The sequence below is a fragment of the Cibotium barometz genome, chromosome 1 (assembly GCF_041138505.1).
Source record: "Cibotium barometz isolate CiBa-2024 chromosome 1, ASM4113850v1, whole genome shotgun sequence".
NCBI classification, from domain to species: domain Eukaryota; kingdom Viridiplantae; phylum Streptophyta; class Polypodiopsida; order Cyatheales; family Cibotiaceae; genus Cibotium; species Cibotium barometz.
Window position 1 is genome coordinate 30,411,159 of NC_141046.1, and position 18,275 is coordinate 30,429,433.

General features: G+C 49.8%; 1 protein-coding gene across 3 annotated transcripts in view; it reads right to left on the minus strand.

Moving 5' to 3' along the window:
- Window positions 1–18,275, minus strand: part of LPXK (tetraacyldisaccharide 4'-kinase family protein) — a 41,656-nt gene that overhangs the window by 22,448 nt on the left and 933 nt on the right. For 2 of the 3 annotated variants that reach the window (XM_086800379.1, XM_086800374.1), the window contains exons 2-4: window positions 12,908–13,031; window positions 12,466–12,774; window positions 12,214–12,363 (exon numbers count right to left, since the gene is read on the minus strand). In XM_086800379.1, coding sequence (XP_086656505.1) covers window positions 12,214–12,363; window positions 12,466–12,774; window positions 12,908–13,031 — 583 coding nt within the window. The remainder of the gene's footprint in view (window positions 1–12,213; window positions 12,364–12,465; window positions 12,775–12,907; window positions 13,032–18,275) is intronic. The other variant, XM_086800384.1, reaches the window with a different exon arrangement.

Sequence of the window (18,275 nt, forward strand, 5' to 3'; positions counted from 1 at the left end):
GTATCACTGTGCCCCAGGCACGGTCACGGACAGACCTGACCACAATCCAAAATCCTCACACAGAGTAAGGGAAGAAGGAACATTCACTGTAGTGGTAACTGAAGTAGTAGTAGCCTCCTCAATAGCATAACACAGCGTAGAAGCAGGCTCCTCCATAGAAGGCAAAGGGACCAGCAACACATCTTGGTCACTGGGTGTCGAAGAAAGAATCGAAGGCGAAGCAATAGGAGAAAAATCCCCCTCAGAAGCTGTGAGCAAAGATAGGCCACTGTCATCCTCAAAAACATTACCAGATATATCATCCTGGCAAGGAGAAGTATGCACAGAAACTGAGGGCAAGGCAACAGGAGAAACAAACTCCTCAGATGCAGTGAGCAAAACTGGCCCACTATCCTTCGCTGCAAAACTGGAGTTCAGAAAACGTCGCAGCAAAGGGCTGCAAATCTGAGAGAAAACGCAGAGGAGAAGGTGCTGAAAACAGGGCTGAATTTGGGGCAACAAAGAGGTTTCTAAACTGGGAGCGATGATACCATGAAAGAGTGCACAGAGCGGAAGCAGAGTGGCACTAGAATGTGCTAAACAAAGAGTGGCACTAGAATGTGCTAAACAGAGAGTGCAAGAGAGAGAGAGAGATGGAGAAAACTATGCTGAATATACTGAAGCAAAACAGTCCCAAGCAAGAGACAATACAAGTCTCATAAGTTTTTTTTTTTTGGGAGTTTGAGACCTTCGTACTCGCTCGCTGAAGCTACGCCCCGTCCCTGCTTGCGCGTCCTGCACACCAGCGCCCCCCGCCATTGCGCTTGCTCTTGCCCCCCCGCCTGCTGTAGTTCCTGCGCCCCCCTCCCTCGTTGCTCTGCCCGCCGCCCTTCTTTCTTGCCCCCCTTCGCCTGCTTCGCTGCTGCGCCCCCCCTCCCTCGCTGCTGCGCACCCTCCTCGCCCTCTCGCCCCCCCCCCTCCTCGCCTTCTCGCCCCACCCCCTTCTTCGCGCCCACCTCACCTCTGCAGCGCCCCGACCCCCCCTCCGCCAGCATTCTCCTACCCGCCCCTCATTCGCGTAGCTGCCCCCCCCCCCCCCCCCCCCGGGGCTTCTCCTTCGCCATTTTTACCCCCCCCCCCCCCCCCCCCGGGCTTCTCCTTCGCCATTTTTACCCCCCCTCCCTTTTCGTGCTGACTTCCGCCCCCCAGGGGGTTTTGCTTTTCCTTTTTCCTCCGGTCTTCCGCCTCTCTCTGTGCAGCCCGTTTCTTGCAGGATTTCCGCTTTCGCCTCGCCTACGCCTACGCCTGAGCTTCAGACTCTGATGGAGACTCCTCCCGCCTCGCCTCAGAGGGACTCATCCGCAGCCCCCTCGCCCGCCCCCGAGGACACCCCCATCAGGCTTTCTCTTTCGCCGGAAGAGGAAGCGAGCCTCACCGCAGAGGTGGAACGCCTTCAGGCCCATTCCACCATCTGCCGTATAGTCGGCACTCGCCCCAGCAGAGGGGAGATCCGGGATCTTCTCCAGGCCCGCCTTCTTGCAGATGTGGGCAAGATCCTGGACGTACAGCTACTGGGCCGGGGACATTATCAGATCGAGTTCGAGACCGCCCAGAGTGTGGCCAAGGTCCTTGCCATGAGTCCCCTTGACATCAGGGGTGCTCGGGCTTTCTTCAGACCTTGGCAGCATGGCTTTGATCCAGCAGCGGCTGAGCAGGGAGAGCGCCTTTTTCATGTTACAGTTTGCTTCCCTGGACTCCGCCGGGAGTATCTTCCGCTTCTCTCTCGGCTAGGAGCATTGGTGGGCTCGGTACTCGAGACTGGCCCCACAGCAGCTTCAGTGGTGGCCAGAGCAGCTGGGCTACCCTCCGTCAGAGTTTTGGTGTCTGACATCTCCTCCCTTCCTAAGGTCATTCAGCTACCTAGGATAGGGGGGGGATGGATTGATCAGAGAGTGGAGTTCTCGGGGCTCCCGAACCAGTGCTTCATATGCAGGCAGGTCGGCCATCTGGCCAAGGCCTGCCCTCGCAGGAGACCTCGACCCTCACCACAGCAGCAGGCCCCTGATGGCCCGCCCACAGATGCGGCACGGCAGGCTGCCTCCGGGACACCTGCTCAGGCCACAGAGACCTCAGAGTGGCAGCCTGGACAGGGGCGCCGCCGAGGGAGACAGTCACAGCAGCACGCAGAGAGACCGCTGCAGCAGCAGCCACAGTCTCAGCCTCACTGGGTTCCCGTGAGGAACAGCTTTGCTCCCCTCCAGGAGGAGACCCCTGCAGTGACTGAGGACCAGGAGATGCCAGCACCCCCTCCTTCACCCCCCCACCCCCATCCCCTCCCACTGCCTCGCTTCCACCTTTGCCTCCTCCCGCCCCCGCTCCGGTCTCGACAGCGGCTCCCTCTCCGCCCCCCTCGCCCCCCCCTCCTCCCCCCCACCCGCCTCACCTTCCTGGGAGACCCTGGCAATCCCCTGGCGCTCACCCGCAGTCCGGAGGGCGCTGAGCGCCGACCTCGCTCGAGCACCACAAAGGAGACCTACCATGCCGATTCGGGCTTCACGGATATCATCTATCCGCAGTCGGCTGAGTCGCCTCGGTGTTAGACAACGATCGAAGGCTTTCGGTTACGCCTTCACTCGGCTTTTTGGAGCAGAGGGCCCCCATGAGCCAGCACCCATCCGAGTTCATGTAGTGATACCTCCGGCCCGCGGGGAGGAGGCACTTGATTCAGCAGTGGCCTTCTCGTTCCCTCTCTGTGGCCCTTGCGACCGGGAGTGGACTCTAGAGCTCGCTCTTAGCACTTTGAAGACTCAGGCAGTTGAGTTTTCTCATCATGTGAGCGACCTGGAGGTGACAGATGTGATAGGCCGGCTCTGGGAGTTGGCTCATTTTTTCTTGGATCCCGGGAGTGTGGATGCCTCAGGGATTCGCAGCCGCTCGGATGGGGACTACTCTCCATCCAAGCCGCTTGCGAAGGCCCGCCGCACGGCTGAGACAGCATCTACCTCAGCAGGTCATCCATGAGGATCATCTCATGGAATGTACAGGGCCTGGGCGGAGCACATTTTATACGCTATCGAGGTTGCTTGAGGCAGGAGCTTCAGAGATGCCTGGTTGGTGGTAGCATTGATATTTTGATGATGCAGGAGCACCACTTGGGTGAGAGCAAGATCCGGAGATATGGTTCGGTGATGCCTGGTAGATGGGATACCTTTTGGTCTGCAGGGTTTGGTCCTTTGGGTGGACAGGGAGGAGTTTGCATGGTCATTGCAGATGTATGGCGGCAGGCCATTGTGGATCGAGGGATCATTGTGCCTGGTAGAGCACAGTATGTCATTCTGAGGATGCATGATGAGCTATTCGGCGTGCTCAACATCTATGCGCCTAATCATGCTAGTGCCAGAGCAGAGTTCTGGACCCAGGTTACGGATGCATTGCCAGAGGCCGCACATTGGTGTGTCGGGGGAGACTTCAACATGCTTGAGGACCCGGCCGATAGGGTGGGAGGCAGTCATGTTATAGTGCACGGCACGGAGCTTGCAGCTTGGGACCGGCTTTGCATGACACTGAGGATCACTGATGCATGGCAGCATGGGGCCTTCTCCCGTTCTCAGGACAGTCTTAGTTTCTCTCGGTCGGATCGCCGACAGGGAGGGACTAATCTATCACGGATTGATCGCTTTTATGTGGACGACTGGTTAGGGGAGCGAGGGGGCTCCGTCGGCATTCTCGCTGGCACCTCATTTTCAGATCATGCGCCAGTTATCCTGACATGGGAGGAGAGGACACGGGAGCCCAGCTTGCAGTTGAGGATCCCAGAGAGGGTACTTACAGATCCCAGTCTCGCTGAGGACATTGAGAGGATCTGGCATGATAGTCAGTGCTCTGACCAAGATGCAGCAGGCCAGTGTGCCCAGGGACTCATCGAGCTTAGCTCTTTTCTGCACGCTGCAGCTTTGACACGGCTGGGAGAGATTCGCGAGAGGGAGCATCGGCTGAGACGCAGCCTTGCCTCGTTACAGCGCCTCCAGGAGCAGCAGCCTGCATGTGAGTGGTTGGCGTCCCAGCTGAGCCAGGCACGCCAAGAGGTTAGAGAGGCAGAGGAGCAGAGACATGAGTTTTACTATCGTCGTCAGGCCTCTCAGTGGACGCAGCTTGGTGATAGAGTGACTGGTGAGTTTTTTGAGATCACTGGACCCCGCCATGCTCGGGCAGGAGTCCGTCAGCTTGGTAGACCGGATGGTTCGGTAGCTACTGAGCCCGGGGAGATCAGAGCCATTGCCACTGCATTTTATAGAGACCTGCTTTCAGCGGAGCCAGCCACTGAGGACAGAGATGCTTGCAGACAGACTGTGTGGGCCCATGTGCAGAGGAGGGTCACAGATTGTATGCGTTCAGTTCTTGGTGCGCCTCTTTCAGAGATTGAGCTTGCCGAGGCCTTGAGGGTCCTGCCGCGACATAGTTGCCCAGGGGAGGACGGACTGACGCCGGCCTTTTTTATGCGCTATTGGGACCTTTTGGGGCCAGGCCTCCGCAGGGGCTTTCAGCATGTTTTGGACACTAGGGTGATGCCGCAGAGCTTTTCAGAGGGCTTGATCTATCTTATCCCCAAGGGGGAAGGAGTATCAGATGATATTCGGCATTGGAGGCCTATTACGATCCTCAATACTGTCTACAAGGTCTTAGCAAAGGCCTTGAGTTTGAGGATCCAGCCCTTCCTGGGGGAGTTGATTCATGCTACTCAGACAGGATTTGTCAAGGAGCGCAGTATCCTTGACAACATCTTTACTTTCTAGGAGGCGACGGCCAGAGCTAGATTTCTTGGCGAGGACTTGGTCGTGATGCTTCTCGATTTTGAGAAGGCATACGATAGAGTTGATTGGGGTTTCTTAGAGGGCACTATGCTTCGCCTGGGCTTTGAGCCAGGATGGATCAGAGGGGTGGCGGCTCTGTATTCCACAGCTCGCAGCCAGGTGTTGATTGCAGGAGGACGGGGGCCGAGTTTTGAGCTGACCAGATCAGTCCGTCAGAGGTGTCCCCTCGCCCCCTTTCTTTTTCTCTTCTTTGCGGAGGCTATGAGCATGTATTTGACGGCAGAGGAGGTTGGTTTGAGAGGACTTCAGCTCCCAGTCCGGGGGGAGGACCTGCTTGATGCTGAGTTTGCAGACGACACGGGCTTATTTTTACATGGCCAAGAGGCCAATCTTCTTCGGGCAGAGCAGTCGCTCCAGGTTTTTAGTGCAGCTTCGGGAGCATTGATCAATTGGCGCAAGACAGTGGCCTTTTGGATCAGTAGTGCTCCCACTCCGGCATGGAGCCCAGACCCCGGTTTTAGATGGATTCCTCCACGCACAGCAGTGCGGTATTTGGGATGCCAGTTGGCCTAGATTTGTCACCTGAGCAGCAGATTGCCCCGCTTCTTCTGAGCATTCGGAAGAAGCTTTTGTATTGGAGTACAGCTCGACTATCCTTGGCTAGGAGGGTGGTGGTGGCAAATCAGGTGCTGTTAGCGACCATGTGGTACATTACGTCTTGCTGGATCTTCTCGAGCTCTTGCATCAGCCAGGTACAGAGGCTGATCAGGAACTTTCTGTGGTCTGGGCGGGACGGTCAGCCAGCTCGGGCAAAGGTTGCATGGGCAGTTATTACACTTCCGCTGGCTCAAGGAGGTTTGGGCATTATAGATACAGTCGATCAGAGCAGAGCCTTATTGGGGAAGCTTATTGTTCGGGGGTTGCTGCCAGGCGCTGAGCCTTGGAAAGAGCTCCTCTTGCAGCGGCTGCAGGCTCGGGCGCCCCCAGCAGGGGGCACTTGGGCACCAGAGATTCGCTGGATCTTCATAGAGATGAGGAGGAGGATGGGAGGACAGATTTGCTTTGAGTATCCTGAGAGCTTGGGAGATGCTGAGACCAGGGCTTTCTCAGCGACCTCCTTCTTGTGTTGAGGAGCGGGCCAGACAGCCGCTCATCTGGAGCCCAGCGGTTCGCACAGAGCGGGGTCATATGCTGGGTTCTCGGCCTCGTTTAGCCTGGGCGCCTTTAGCGGCAGGCCCAGCTCGTAGTTTTGGAGACTGGCAGGCCTTCTGCAGTCTCCCAGAGGAGATCCAGGTGGAGAGGCTGAGTCACTTCAGAGGGGGGTTGATTATGAGAGATGATATTCAGGAGGCACTCACAGAGGAGTGGTTCACGCCTCTCGAGCCAGTGACCCCACGGTGGATGGGAGCCTTTACACAGTTGGAGATCCTCATTGCTGTCAGAGCTTGCACTGAGGATGGCAGTTGCCTCTACTATGAGATTCAGGATGAGGGCAGACTCCAGCGAGTGGAGGTGGAGTCGCCTTTGGTTGCAGAGTGCACCTTTCAGAGGATTCGGGTAGTGGCCGCCGCTTCTCGGAAGTGGCATATAGACCCCGATCCTGCTGATGTGCTCCCGGATTGGCGCATATGGGCATATGCAGCGCGCCCCTTGGCCCGGCTACAGTGGGACCCCGGGGAGTACGAGTGGCATGATCCTTATGCATCCCTTGAGGCCACAGAGATTACCTTTTTCCAGTATACTGTTCGGCTGGGGCGGCATATTTTGACGGCGAGGAGGACGGTCTCTCCAGCGGCAGCGGGGCATTGGCGGCTACAGGGACTCTCACAGGAGTTCCTGGAGGATTTTTGGGCTCGGCTCTGGGCTAGTCGACAAGCCCGCAGGATCTCGACTTTTCAGTGGCTGGTCGCCCACAGGGGCTCAGCAGTTGGCACTTGGCTTGTTTACAGCGGTCTTCCGGCGGCCTGCGTCCGATGCGGCCACCCTATGCAGACACAGAGACACTGCCTTTGGGATTGCCCTCAGGCGCAGCAGATTTGGCTGCGGATGCTGCGTATTCTGGCTCCCCTCTCTCCAGAGGGTATGTTTACATGGGGTGCCGCTGCTTGGTCGACTTCGTCAGGGCCTGCTATGGGCTATGAGATGGAGCAGGGCAGTCAGGCCATCAGATTTATTAGGGGCCAGCCTCGCTTGGTTCCGGCACCGGATTTCTCGTCCGCCAGCTGGACACAGGAGCGGGATTTACGATGGGAGCTCCTCAGCAGCCTCACCATCTGGTTCACCTGGAGGGCCCGGTGCTTTACGGCCTTTGAGGGGAGATTGGAGCCACCAGCAGCGACTGTACGGGGGATGTGGCAGGAGTTGATCCACACCTTGCGAGGACAGTACGACCGCATCCGGGGAGACTCGGATGAGGCGATCTTGCGGCGCCAAGCCTTTCACACCACTTGGCGTTGTGGCCCCTTCTACACCTTACACACGGGATCCCCCAATTGGCCCTACAGGCCACCTGTTTGGCTCTTCCCCCCCCCCCCCCTATTGTATGATTTAGCCTCTCAGTTCTTTGTACTGATGCTTGTATTTTGCAGCACCTAGGGAGAGTCTCCCGGGCTGCCATGCTGTATTCACTGCTCTGTTTCTCTTATGAGCAGGAGAGATCTTTTGTAGCCCTACGGGCGTTTTTATATAACTAATGAAAGGATCCTTTCTCGGAAAAAAAAAAATACAAGTCTCATAAGTGAGGGAGCAAAATATGTCCAAGACTGAATGAATGATAAGAGGCCAGCCCCACCTATTTATAGGTGAGGAGTGTTGGCCGACTGGAGCTCAATAAGCTGTCCGACTGGAGCAGAGGAGCTGGGCGACTAAAATACCAAAAGGGCTGGGAAAAATCCCGGAAAAATATGGAAAAAAGGGGTGGCCAGCCCACAAGCAAGGGCCATGCAAAAGGGACCAAATGGGCACCATAAATGAGCAGAAACTGGGGATGAATGTGCTAACACAACTATCTTAGTGGAACTTAAAACTAACCAACTCGAACCAAAATCGTGAGAAACAGAACAATCCCTCAATCCAACTCCCGAGGAATCGGATAATCTAACATCACACAGACAATTGTCGTAGCCAATCAAAATACCTATCCTATCAGGATTGGGTAATTCCTCGTACCTAGGGTATATAGAAAAAATACCTTCCCTCTCTGAGGACAATAGAACACTCTCGCGTCATAAATGACCCAGAACTACATCTTCAAGTCATATTTCTCAAGGGACACTTGGGTTGACACCCATACCAAACATAACCTATTCAGTATTATCATAGGCAGATCTTGACCAATCAAATGATCTCTTGAGTGTGCCAAACATGTGCAATGTTCCACCAAAACTGATTTATCATCTCTACTGCCTGATAGATTGAGAACAATCATCATGAGTATGAACCTATTCAATTTTTGACTGCCTAAAGTATCAAGAAACTTCAAGTCCGAACTCAACCTACTATGCTTCAAGTCCGAACTCAACCTACTATGTCAAGGTAATCAAGATGCAAGTGAAATTTGCCAACATCAACACTCTCTACTTGAACTAGGTCGACTAGTATAATCCCACTAGTCAATTTTTGACTACCTAAAGTATCGAGAAACTTCAAGTCCAAACTCAACCTACTATGTCAAGGTAATCAAGTTGCAAGCAAAATTTGCCAGCATCAACACTCTCTACTTGAACTAGGTCGACTAGTATAACCCCACCAGTCAATACCTCTCTACAGATAACAAATAACCTAGACATCTGGCTCGTCAAAGACATGGCCCATAAACCGTACATCTACCACGTCAAAGGTGTGGCTAATGAAATCGACATCTGCCATATCAGAGAGGCTAGTACACTCACCCCATGAACTAGGCATCCAGCAATCCTGAGTTTTGGATAACTATCCCATCAGAAGCTAAAACATCTCCCTCGACGGAACCCTGTAATCCCTCAACGTTTGAAGAAAAAAGCTCTATCATATATATGCAATCACAAGTTTTAATCAAGCAATTACCAAGATCTATACCAAGACTCTAATTCTATATGCGTTTGATCCTCAAACTTGTGGAGGATAATTTACTTAATCAACGACAAAACAATGCAAGAATGATATGCAATAGTGAATTTGGTGTGTGCTTCGTGCCCAGACACTACAAACTTACAAAATATAGGCCTGTCCACCCCTTTTAAGTATTCTTTTATTCTAGAAACTTGGATACAATGCTTTGCAGACAGTTCCAATGATGGCTGGTCTCCCAAACACCACAGCCAGAGCCAATTGCTAATCCATGTTGCACATTGCATAACCCATAGGATTCAAACATGGTCTTAAGTCGGTCCATGCTAGGGTTGTAACAATGCATAAGCTCAGCATAGTTTGGCACATGATTCTTTTTTGGATTGTTTACCCGGCCATGTGCATGTGTGTGCTTCATGCCCAGACACTACAAACTTACAAAGTATAGGCCTGTCCACCCCTTTTCAGTATTCTTTTATTCTAGAAACTTGGATACAATGCTTTGCAGACAGTTCCAATGATGGCCACATAAACCTGGTCTCCCAAACGCCACAGCCAGAGCCAACTGCTAACAGCTTTATGGGATTAACAAACCTCTCCTTCACAGCCAATTGCTAATCCATGTTGCACATTGCATGACCCATAGCCTATAGGGTTCAAACATGGCCTTAAGCTGGTCCATGCTAGGGTTGTAACAATGCATAAGCTCGGCATAGTTTGGCACATGGTTCTTTTTTGGATTGTTTACCCGGTTGCTTGGGTTCTACAACAAGGTATCTTGCAGACATACATGTTGGCATGTTGTAATAATCCTCTCGGTGTGTAGCTAACCCTAGAAATGAAGAGAGCTAAGACATTGGCACAGGTATATCTACAATGATCAGGGGCTGCATGATCATCCCTTCCAAGCCTCACTAGGATACTGTATAGCCGGCTACAATCAGGAGGATGAGCAGAATGACAGCACGCAGCTAGATTATGAGAAGGATAAGTGCTTCGAGCATCATTCCTGGTCTCATGGGAGGCACTAATAGAGTCATCATCCCCGTAGCGCTAGTGTGACACCTGGGATCATCACTCCAAGAAACATGGGAAACCCCAATGGCGTTCCTTCCCGGGATTCCTCTTCCTCCTCTAGTTCTTCCTGTTCTTCCCGGGATTCCTCTTCCTCCTCTAGTTCTTCCTGTTCTTCTAGTTCATCATTTTCCAATTCCCCACCCTGTCATTGCGCCTCCTTTTCTGGTCACTGCCGTTTGGTTGCCATGTTGAAACGAGACCAGGCCCAGATGATGGAGATTTTGAAGCTACCCAAGCACGTGGAAAGATGGATGGTCAGATAGTCACCATTTTTGCCTGAGAGAGGTGTCCATCACTCATGCAAGCCGCAGATCACATATTTTTCAGCTTCACATTGTCCAGGCAAGGTTGATGGGACACTCTCCTCTCAGGTGAGAAATGCCGGACAATGTTGATGGGAAACTCTCCTCTCATGTGAGAATTGCCTCACACTTCGGTCTCCGTCACTCGGAGACTGGCACAGTCTTGAAGAAATTTACATGATTGGACTAACATCATCCGGGTAACATTGAAGGGAAACTCTCCTCTCATGGGAGAACTGTCTCACACGTCATTTGGTCCCCATCACTAGGAGACCGGCACAGCTTTGAAGAAATTTACATGAGTGGACTATCGTGGTAGCTTGAAGCAATAGTAGGTGAATTTCTCACAGTGGCAGGGCGAGTCCATAATTGATTACCTCACTCACTTCATGAAACTATTGTTCATTCTTCATGAAACCATCAAGATGAAGGAAGAAGTCAGGAGGTTTCTGGATGTCTTGAAGCCATCCTTGCATGCTAGGTTCATGCAGACAAGCCAAAGAGGGACTTGGCAGCAATTCATTTGGCAATGACGTCCGAATCACAAGATGGTCCCAAGCCAAGGACACAACACCAGCAACACAAGGGCAAGGATAATTGCTAAAGCTAAAGAGGGTAAGGACGATTCAAGGGAGGGGTGTCAAAGCCACGACCTCAGGAAGAGTTCCAAGCCAAGTGGCTAGTACGACGATGTTTCAAGTGTGACTCCACTGAGCACATTTCAAAAGATTTTTCTAACAAATGTGAAGGAGGATTCAAAGGAGGAGGCTACTTCAAGTGATCCAACAAACTAATTGGTCCTCTATCCAAGACAAGAGAAGCTCTCACATGTCCCAACCAATGGATCCCAACCTAGGCCCGTAAACTGTTCCTCCATAGATCTAGTAGTAGATGGCATATAGAGAAGAAAGAGGTCCTAAGCTGAAGCTATGGTGCAAAAAGAAGCTTTCCCCCCACATAATGCGCTCCTCACACTTAGATGTGACTAAAATCAGGCAACCGACGCTAAGGATTAGGCTAGAAAAGAAAATATTTAAGAGACCCTAAGCTGTGATACCAAATGTAAGGCTTATCTGTCTGAAATGGGAGGATTTAAAAGAGAACGCAAACAAGCACAGATACCTAAAGGCTTATCTGTCTGAAATGGGAGGGTTTAAAGATAACACAAGCATGTACAGATACTTAAATGATTCTAATCTATTACTATTGTGAGCAAAGCTCCACTTACAAAGCTTGCCAAATCAGCTCAAGAGAGAAACCCCCAATCTCTACCGAACAATGTCTCCACGGTCAACCCAAGTTCCACCAGTACCTGTCTACAGGGCAAAGGCTAGCTGAGAAGGGAGATAAAAACTTGCTGATGAAGTTGGCTGTGTTGAAGCACCTTTGGCTGCCCACTATCTGAAGGAGACAGGAAGTATGAGTGCTATAGCTTCGAAGGCAAGAATGAGGATGAGCGGATGTTGAACATTTTTGGAGGACAAACTTATGCAGTCAGTCAGCTCCTTCCTCCCTATGTTTCACCTCTAAGAGGGCCCCCTTAGGCTCACATTCAGGGGGTCAATCTTTTGGCCCAACCATAAACTGGGTTGAGGCACTTTTTTAGCACCTTTTTGGCCCATTTGCACCATTTTTCACTGCCCAAACTGCTGTTGAATTCTCTTGCTTCAAAATCTAATGTCGAGCAGTGTCCCACTGTCCTTGTGTGATCCCAGTTGTCCGTTGTCTGCACTGGGCAACTGATAAGTGATAGAGGCTGCACACCTAGAGTGAGGAGTGTCACAAGAAAGGACCCATTGTAAGAGATTTCTCAATAGATGATTGCAGTGCCTAAGACTTTCTGCACTCCAGCTCTACTGCCACACATTGAAGTCATGGTTAGATACACACTATCGGATCTCTAACAGTTCTATATGCATCAGTACCCAGGTATACTTAAGCAACAGGAATGTATGGAAGCGTAATCCTTCTCCCTAAAAGATAGACTGAATCCTTACCAGATTTGCATGATGGATGACAACCGTGTCTGCTTGTATCAATGCATCTAAAGGCTCTCGTAATGGGCCATATGGTAGCAACCTTCCACTGCCAAAAAGTGATATGGCATTGACCATGACAATCTCAATGTCTCTGCTTATCCTCCGGTGCTGGGATGATGAGCAAAGGAATGGTGTAAGGCAGCTTAAAATGCTCAAAAAGTGACCATTATTGCACCGTTCACCTATGAATTCTCATGTCAAAACACCTACCTGCATACCATCATCTATAAGAACAACCCCCATGCCTTTTCTGTGCTCTGAAGACCCTATCTGAGACTGGGACTGGTGCTCGAGCACAACTTTAGGCCTATCCAAACTTGATAGGCAATGCAGAGCATTGGACTCCTTATAAAGGTGCAGCTTTTTAGTCAAAGGAAGTATGTCATGGAAGCCCATCACACCATGTTTGCCAAGCAGTGCAGTTGCAACTTTAACTCTGTTACGACCCACACCAATCAATGCTGGAGTTCCCTGCAAATGACCTTCAAGCAGTCTGACTTCATCTCCACCTCCATATCCCTGCAAAACAAGAGCTTCTACATTATGTAAAACAATTATTTAGCCATGATAAATGCAATAACGTGCAACTCAAGCAATCCATCACCCAAAAAACAAAAGCAAAAGCTTCTTGATTCAGAGGCAGTTTAGTCACCCGTGTTAGAATCAGAGGAGGAATACCACAATGTAGAAATTGCCGAGCAAGATACTCCACCATAGGAGTTTTTCCATTGCCCCCCCATGAAATGTTGCCTACACTGATCACTGGGATAGGCAGCCTGCACAATTGTGAATCAAGGACATCAATTGGGGTCACAGTAAGTGACATGATCCCATGCAAAGCTTAGCTGTAGAGACATTCATTTGCTTCTTCTTTTTTGTTGTGAGTTAAGACATAAATTTATAGATGTCAGGGTTTGAGCTTTGAAGTTTGAGTTCATGCCCCCTTCTGGACAGTGTGGTATGATAAGCACACCATCAAGAGACAATCATTTGTAACATTTGTCATGTATGAAGGTTGCAAGACTATTTATTGCCATTATGTTCAATAAACTGAACTTCACGGGCGGAGAAATTAAATTCAAATTTTTTTGGGCAGTGAACGAAGTCTTTCATGCCGTCTCCTTACACCACGAGTAAGAGGAACAAGCCTAAAAGCTCAAACCTTCACAAAAGAAAAGCAAGAGACAAGCTTCTCAAACATATTAGGGTTCTCATACATCCATGAATCCCTCAGCTAATTCACATCATGCCAAAAAAATAAGTCATATATACATGTCAGACCCAATCAGACAGGCATTTCACACAGATGACTGGATCAAATTGAAGAGCTCTTCCGAATACTTCGATTACATGAAATCTCTTCCTAGCACTTGCAAGGTTGTTCATTTTCTTATCCCAACTTAGAAATAAGCTTTCCTTGTGTGAACCTCACAATGTCGTCCCCCATCCTCCTGCATCAAGAGCACACATACGCACACATATAGAGCATACAAGGAAACTCACCTCCCAACCATAGGCTCTAGAAGCTCGGCAGTCCATTGACCCACATCGGGGCTAGTCTAGATCCAAACCCACACAAGGCATGCTCAACACTGAGTAGTGAGCCCTCCTCAGACTTGTACAGGACTTTGGTGCTATTTTTATCCATACACAGATGGGATAATTATTTAGCTCTCTCAATAGCCAGCTTCTTATGTGTGACACTCCCTTGGCCCATGGAGCATCAACCTATGCCCATGCCAGGGATGTAACATACACCCCCCGTTAAGAGCTCACCTCCAAAGGAATGAAGTCAATTAGACACATCCCTTGGACTCAGTCAAAATTATGAGTCCATAGTTGACCTTTTCAAGCAATGCCTTCCCCCCTTAGATTCTCTCCCTCACACAGTGTAGAACACTTGTGCCTACGTGCTAGGGTTTTCCAAAGATCGAAAAAAGAGTGTGGTGGACTCACACATACGTCACACACGAGTACTAAACTACTGCTATTACATGCGTTGAGCTTGACCGTGATAACGCACAACAGGGCCTTCTTTTTACCTTTATGTGGTGAGAATCTTTAGCATCCAAATTAGAGAGTAGAGAGAGAGAGAGAGAGGAGAATGAGAATGTAGAAGATGACAAAGTATTGGATCCCAAATACCCACTGAAGACCCCCTCCCTACATGCAGGAGTATTTGCTTATATTACTCTTTGGAGAATGCTGTACAATGCTTGAGAAAACAAGCGATGTGAATGCCCAATGCAAGGACAAGGAAGACCATACATCGGCTAAGTATTGCCCTAATCCGAGGCTCTTTTGAAGGCTCTTCTGGCCACCACTAATGCAAGTCCAGATAGCTGTAGGAGTGCACATATGCTGGCTGAATGTGAAGAGGAGCTCCCTTGATGCCTAGAGTCGACTGGATGATGTATGCTTCTGCACTTTGCTGAATTACATGAATGATTGAGGGAGAGGGATGCGCATGCTTTTATACCTTCATAACATGCAGTCGGCTGGTATCATGCTTTGTCGGCCAATCCCATTTGGACAAATATTATCATTTAACTGGATTTTTTGTGCTGGCCAACCTGATGAACTGCCTCAACTGGATCCCCTCTTCATACTATGCTGGCCGACTGCTGCCCTAAGGCATTTATGCTGGCCGACTACACTGTGTGAGCCTGTCATGCTGGCCAACTACACTATGCGAGCCTGTCATGCTGGCCGAAGCCCCTGGTCAGGCTGTTGGGCTGGCCGACAGCAAGTGGGCTTGAGATAGGTCAGCTGACTGGCTGCCCAAGTCCACCAATGGCTTGGATGAGGCCCCTTTGTAGACTGGCCATGCCATGGCCTAGCCCAAGGCAAACTAAATGCTCCTTAATGCAGACCTAATGCTAAGATTGACACTACATGCACCTCCATGATGAATTCTCAAAGTGGATTAAGAGGATTGAGACTTGACGGACCTACGTAGCTCGTGCTTGACTGTCCCTAGACCGAGGGCTCACAATGGGGTCACGGCGTTCGACAAATATTCCTAAAGAAGGTGCTACTTCTGTACAAATGTTGCACTGATGATCATGCCAGTGTGTCACAATGTACCTCAGTGCAGGGTGCACGTGACAACTGCTCTGTATTATGTACAAGAAAGAAATAATATATTGAAATTCAAGTACAAGATGTGGTTGAGAATGAAGACGTCAAATCACAAACCTATGACCTATTGCACACTCCTGGCTAGCACTTTGCCTACAAAGAAATGCTATGTGATATCCAACACTGAGGAAAGCATGTGAATATGACGGTTTGGCTAGCCACATATATATATGCATTAATGCTCCTAGCCGGCCAGTAGTATTGCTGTCGGCCAGCTGTACCCGACTGCCACATCACCATGGCAGTGCCACATGTCACCTGCGGTCTGACTCTGCCCGTCAACTACTATCTAATGTCTGTCTCTGCCTTGCATACTCGTAGGTGTGTCACATTCTCCCCTACTTGCATTGCAGTTGTCCTAGCTGCATGGTGTACATATAAAGTGCCCTTCCATAAAAGAAAAAGATCCAAGCAAAGCTCATCCAAGATAGCCAGCATCGCGAACACTGCGAGACCACTTTGCGTCCACTGTGAAGGCTCACACTTTGTCCTTGCCGCATCAATACAAAGACCTACAAAGAAACCTACAGATGACCAGCTTCCACCGGATCGAGCACTTTCCGTCTATCCAACCGAGAAGAACGTTCTAGAGAATGGTCCAGCAACACTCCACTATCCAAACTCCAACCACTAATGCATCGGCTGAGATGGAGCACAAGAACTACTTGCACCGGCCCCAATGCACCCTGAAAGAAGAAAGCAAAACCAAGAACAATACTCCTCAGAAACGTTGCACCAAATATGTATTCATCAGCACTGCTCGGCACCTGTATGTCTAAACCACCCGTGTCTTGTGGAACATACTCCAAGTAATACATCTACCAATACACTAAAGTGATGGCGTGCCCTCCTGTGATGGCTCCATGACATCAAACACTAAAGATACTCCATCCAACACAAATGGCAAGTGAGAAGAGTCCTCTTGAACGACCCAAGAAACTAAAACGACCACCACTAAAGCCAAAGATTCTCCGTTGAGTGCAAACATAACTGAGAAGACTCTCCCTCAATGACCTAGCTGAAAACTTCCTTTGTTCCCGCTTGATGCAATGCACCACCCTAGGTGTATGCTCCACCCAAGAAATGAAAAAATCTAAGATGCGCACAAGACGGGCAAATATAGCCTCCATTTTAGTTGCCTATGCGTCCATGGATACCTTCATGCTAAGAAGCAAATTAGTGGATTGTGAATCCATGACAAATATCAAGTGATCAAGGACCACGAGAGGGATTTCAACCCTGTACGATGAGATAAGGATTTGGTGGGGCAAGGAAGCACAATATACCCCAACTAACCCAAACTTGTGCACTCTTGGACTTAAGTGCTCTACCCTATCCAAGCAGTAAATGCACAAGGGTGCCAGAAAAGAAAAAAAAATTGCAGGTTCCCTAGGCTCTGATGCCAACAGTAGAACACTTGCGCCTATGTGCTAGGGTTTTCCAAAGATAGAAAGAAGAGTGCGGCAGAATCACACATACAGCACACACAAGAGTCCTAAAATACTAATCTGTATTATGTACAAGAAAGAAGTAATGCAACTCCAATTCAAGTACAAGATGTGGCTGAGAATGAAGACGTCAAAGCACAACCCTGTGACCTACTGGAAACTCCTGGCTAGCACTTCGCTACAAAGAAATGCTCTAAGAAGTCCAACATTGAGGAAAGCAAATGAATATGACGATTTGGCTACCCACATATATATATATGCACCAATGCTCCTAGTTGGCTAGTAGTATTGTTGTCGGCCAGCTATACCCGACTACCACGTCATCAATGCCACGTCATGACCACCACATCATCCTTGCGACATGTCACCTGCATTGTTCGACTCTGCCCGTGGGCTGCTATTTGATGTCTGGCTCTGCCCTGCATGCTCGTAGGTGTGTCACACACAGCGTTTCTATAGTTAGAAACACTATATCTAGTCTCAAGCTTTCGCTCTCTTGAACTAAAATGCTTCTGAAATGAGTGCTACAAAGGGTAACCGATACAAGATAGGTTCTTTGTGTGCTATGGCAACTTGTGCATCGGTCTATTAGTTACACAAACCTAACTTATAATGCAGGTAATACCATAGAGTGACGCTTTACACTTTGCATTAATCATCATTAAGCACACTTCCGCATAGCAATCATGTTACAGCTCACATCATCATTTTATAGTATGATGCCCGTGCATGGTCACACAGAAAAACATGACTCTAAACTCCTAGCGCCCTTTCTTTGTGGAAAAAATGGAAGCCTTTCTAAGCAATCCCAATTTGATTATATCCATTCTTGCAGCAAGCTTTAATATTCGTCTGCTCCATAGTGCTGCTCAGGAATGCATTGGAAACTTGCTCTCCACGACCAACCCGCCCGAGCACCTAAGAATGTGGCAGCCACAAAGTGCTGACCAAAAAGCAAACCTAGGAAGGCAAATTATGCCCGAGATAAATTGCAAGAGTGTGTATTTGTTGCCTAGTGGCAGATGGCCTGAACAAGCATGGAAATTAAGAGTTGCCAGCTGGCAACTCTCGGTGGCTGGTACCAATGGCCAGCACACCCGTGACAATCCTGCAAATCACAGGGGTCAGCCCACAGGGGTACAAGTCTGCGTGGGCTGCAGGAGGGGTGACGTTGATAGACAAGTCCCCCCTCTGCCTAACCAACCCTCCCTTCCACAAGAGACCAAGCTCGGGGAAAGTGAAGATAGGAGGTGTGCCTATGGACTATTTATATCCTTTCATCTTCCACAGTTTCATTGCATGTGGAAATTAACTTGCACCTCCTTTACCCTCTAGTGTCTCTCCCTCATCCACACAAGATTTGCACCTCCAAAACCCCTTCCAATCGAGCACAAAGTGAAGTGGCCCGGGGTCCGAACTGGGGCTCTAATG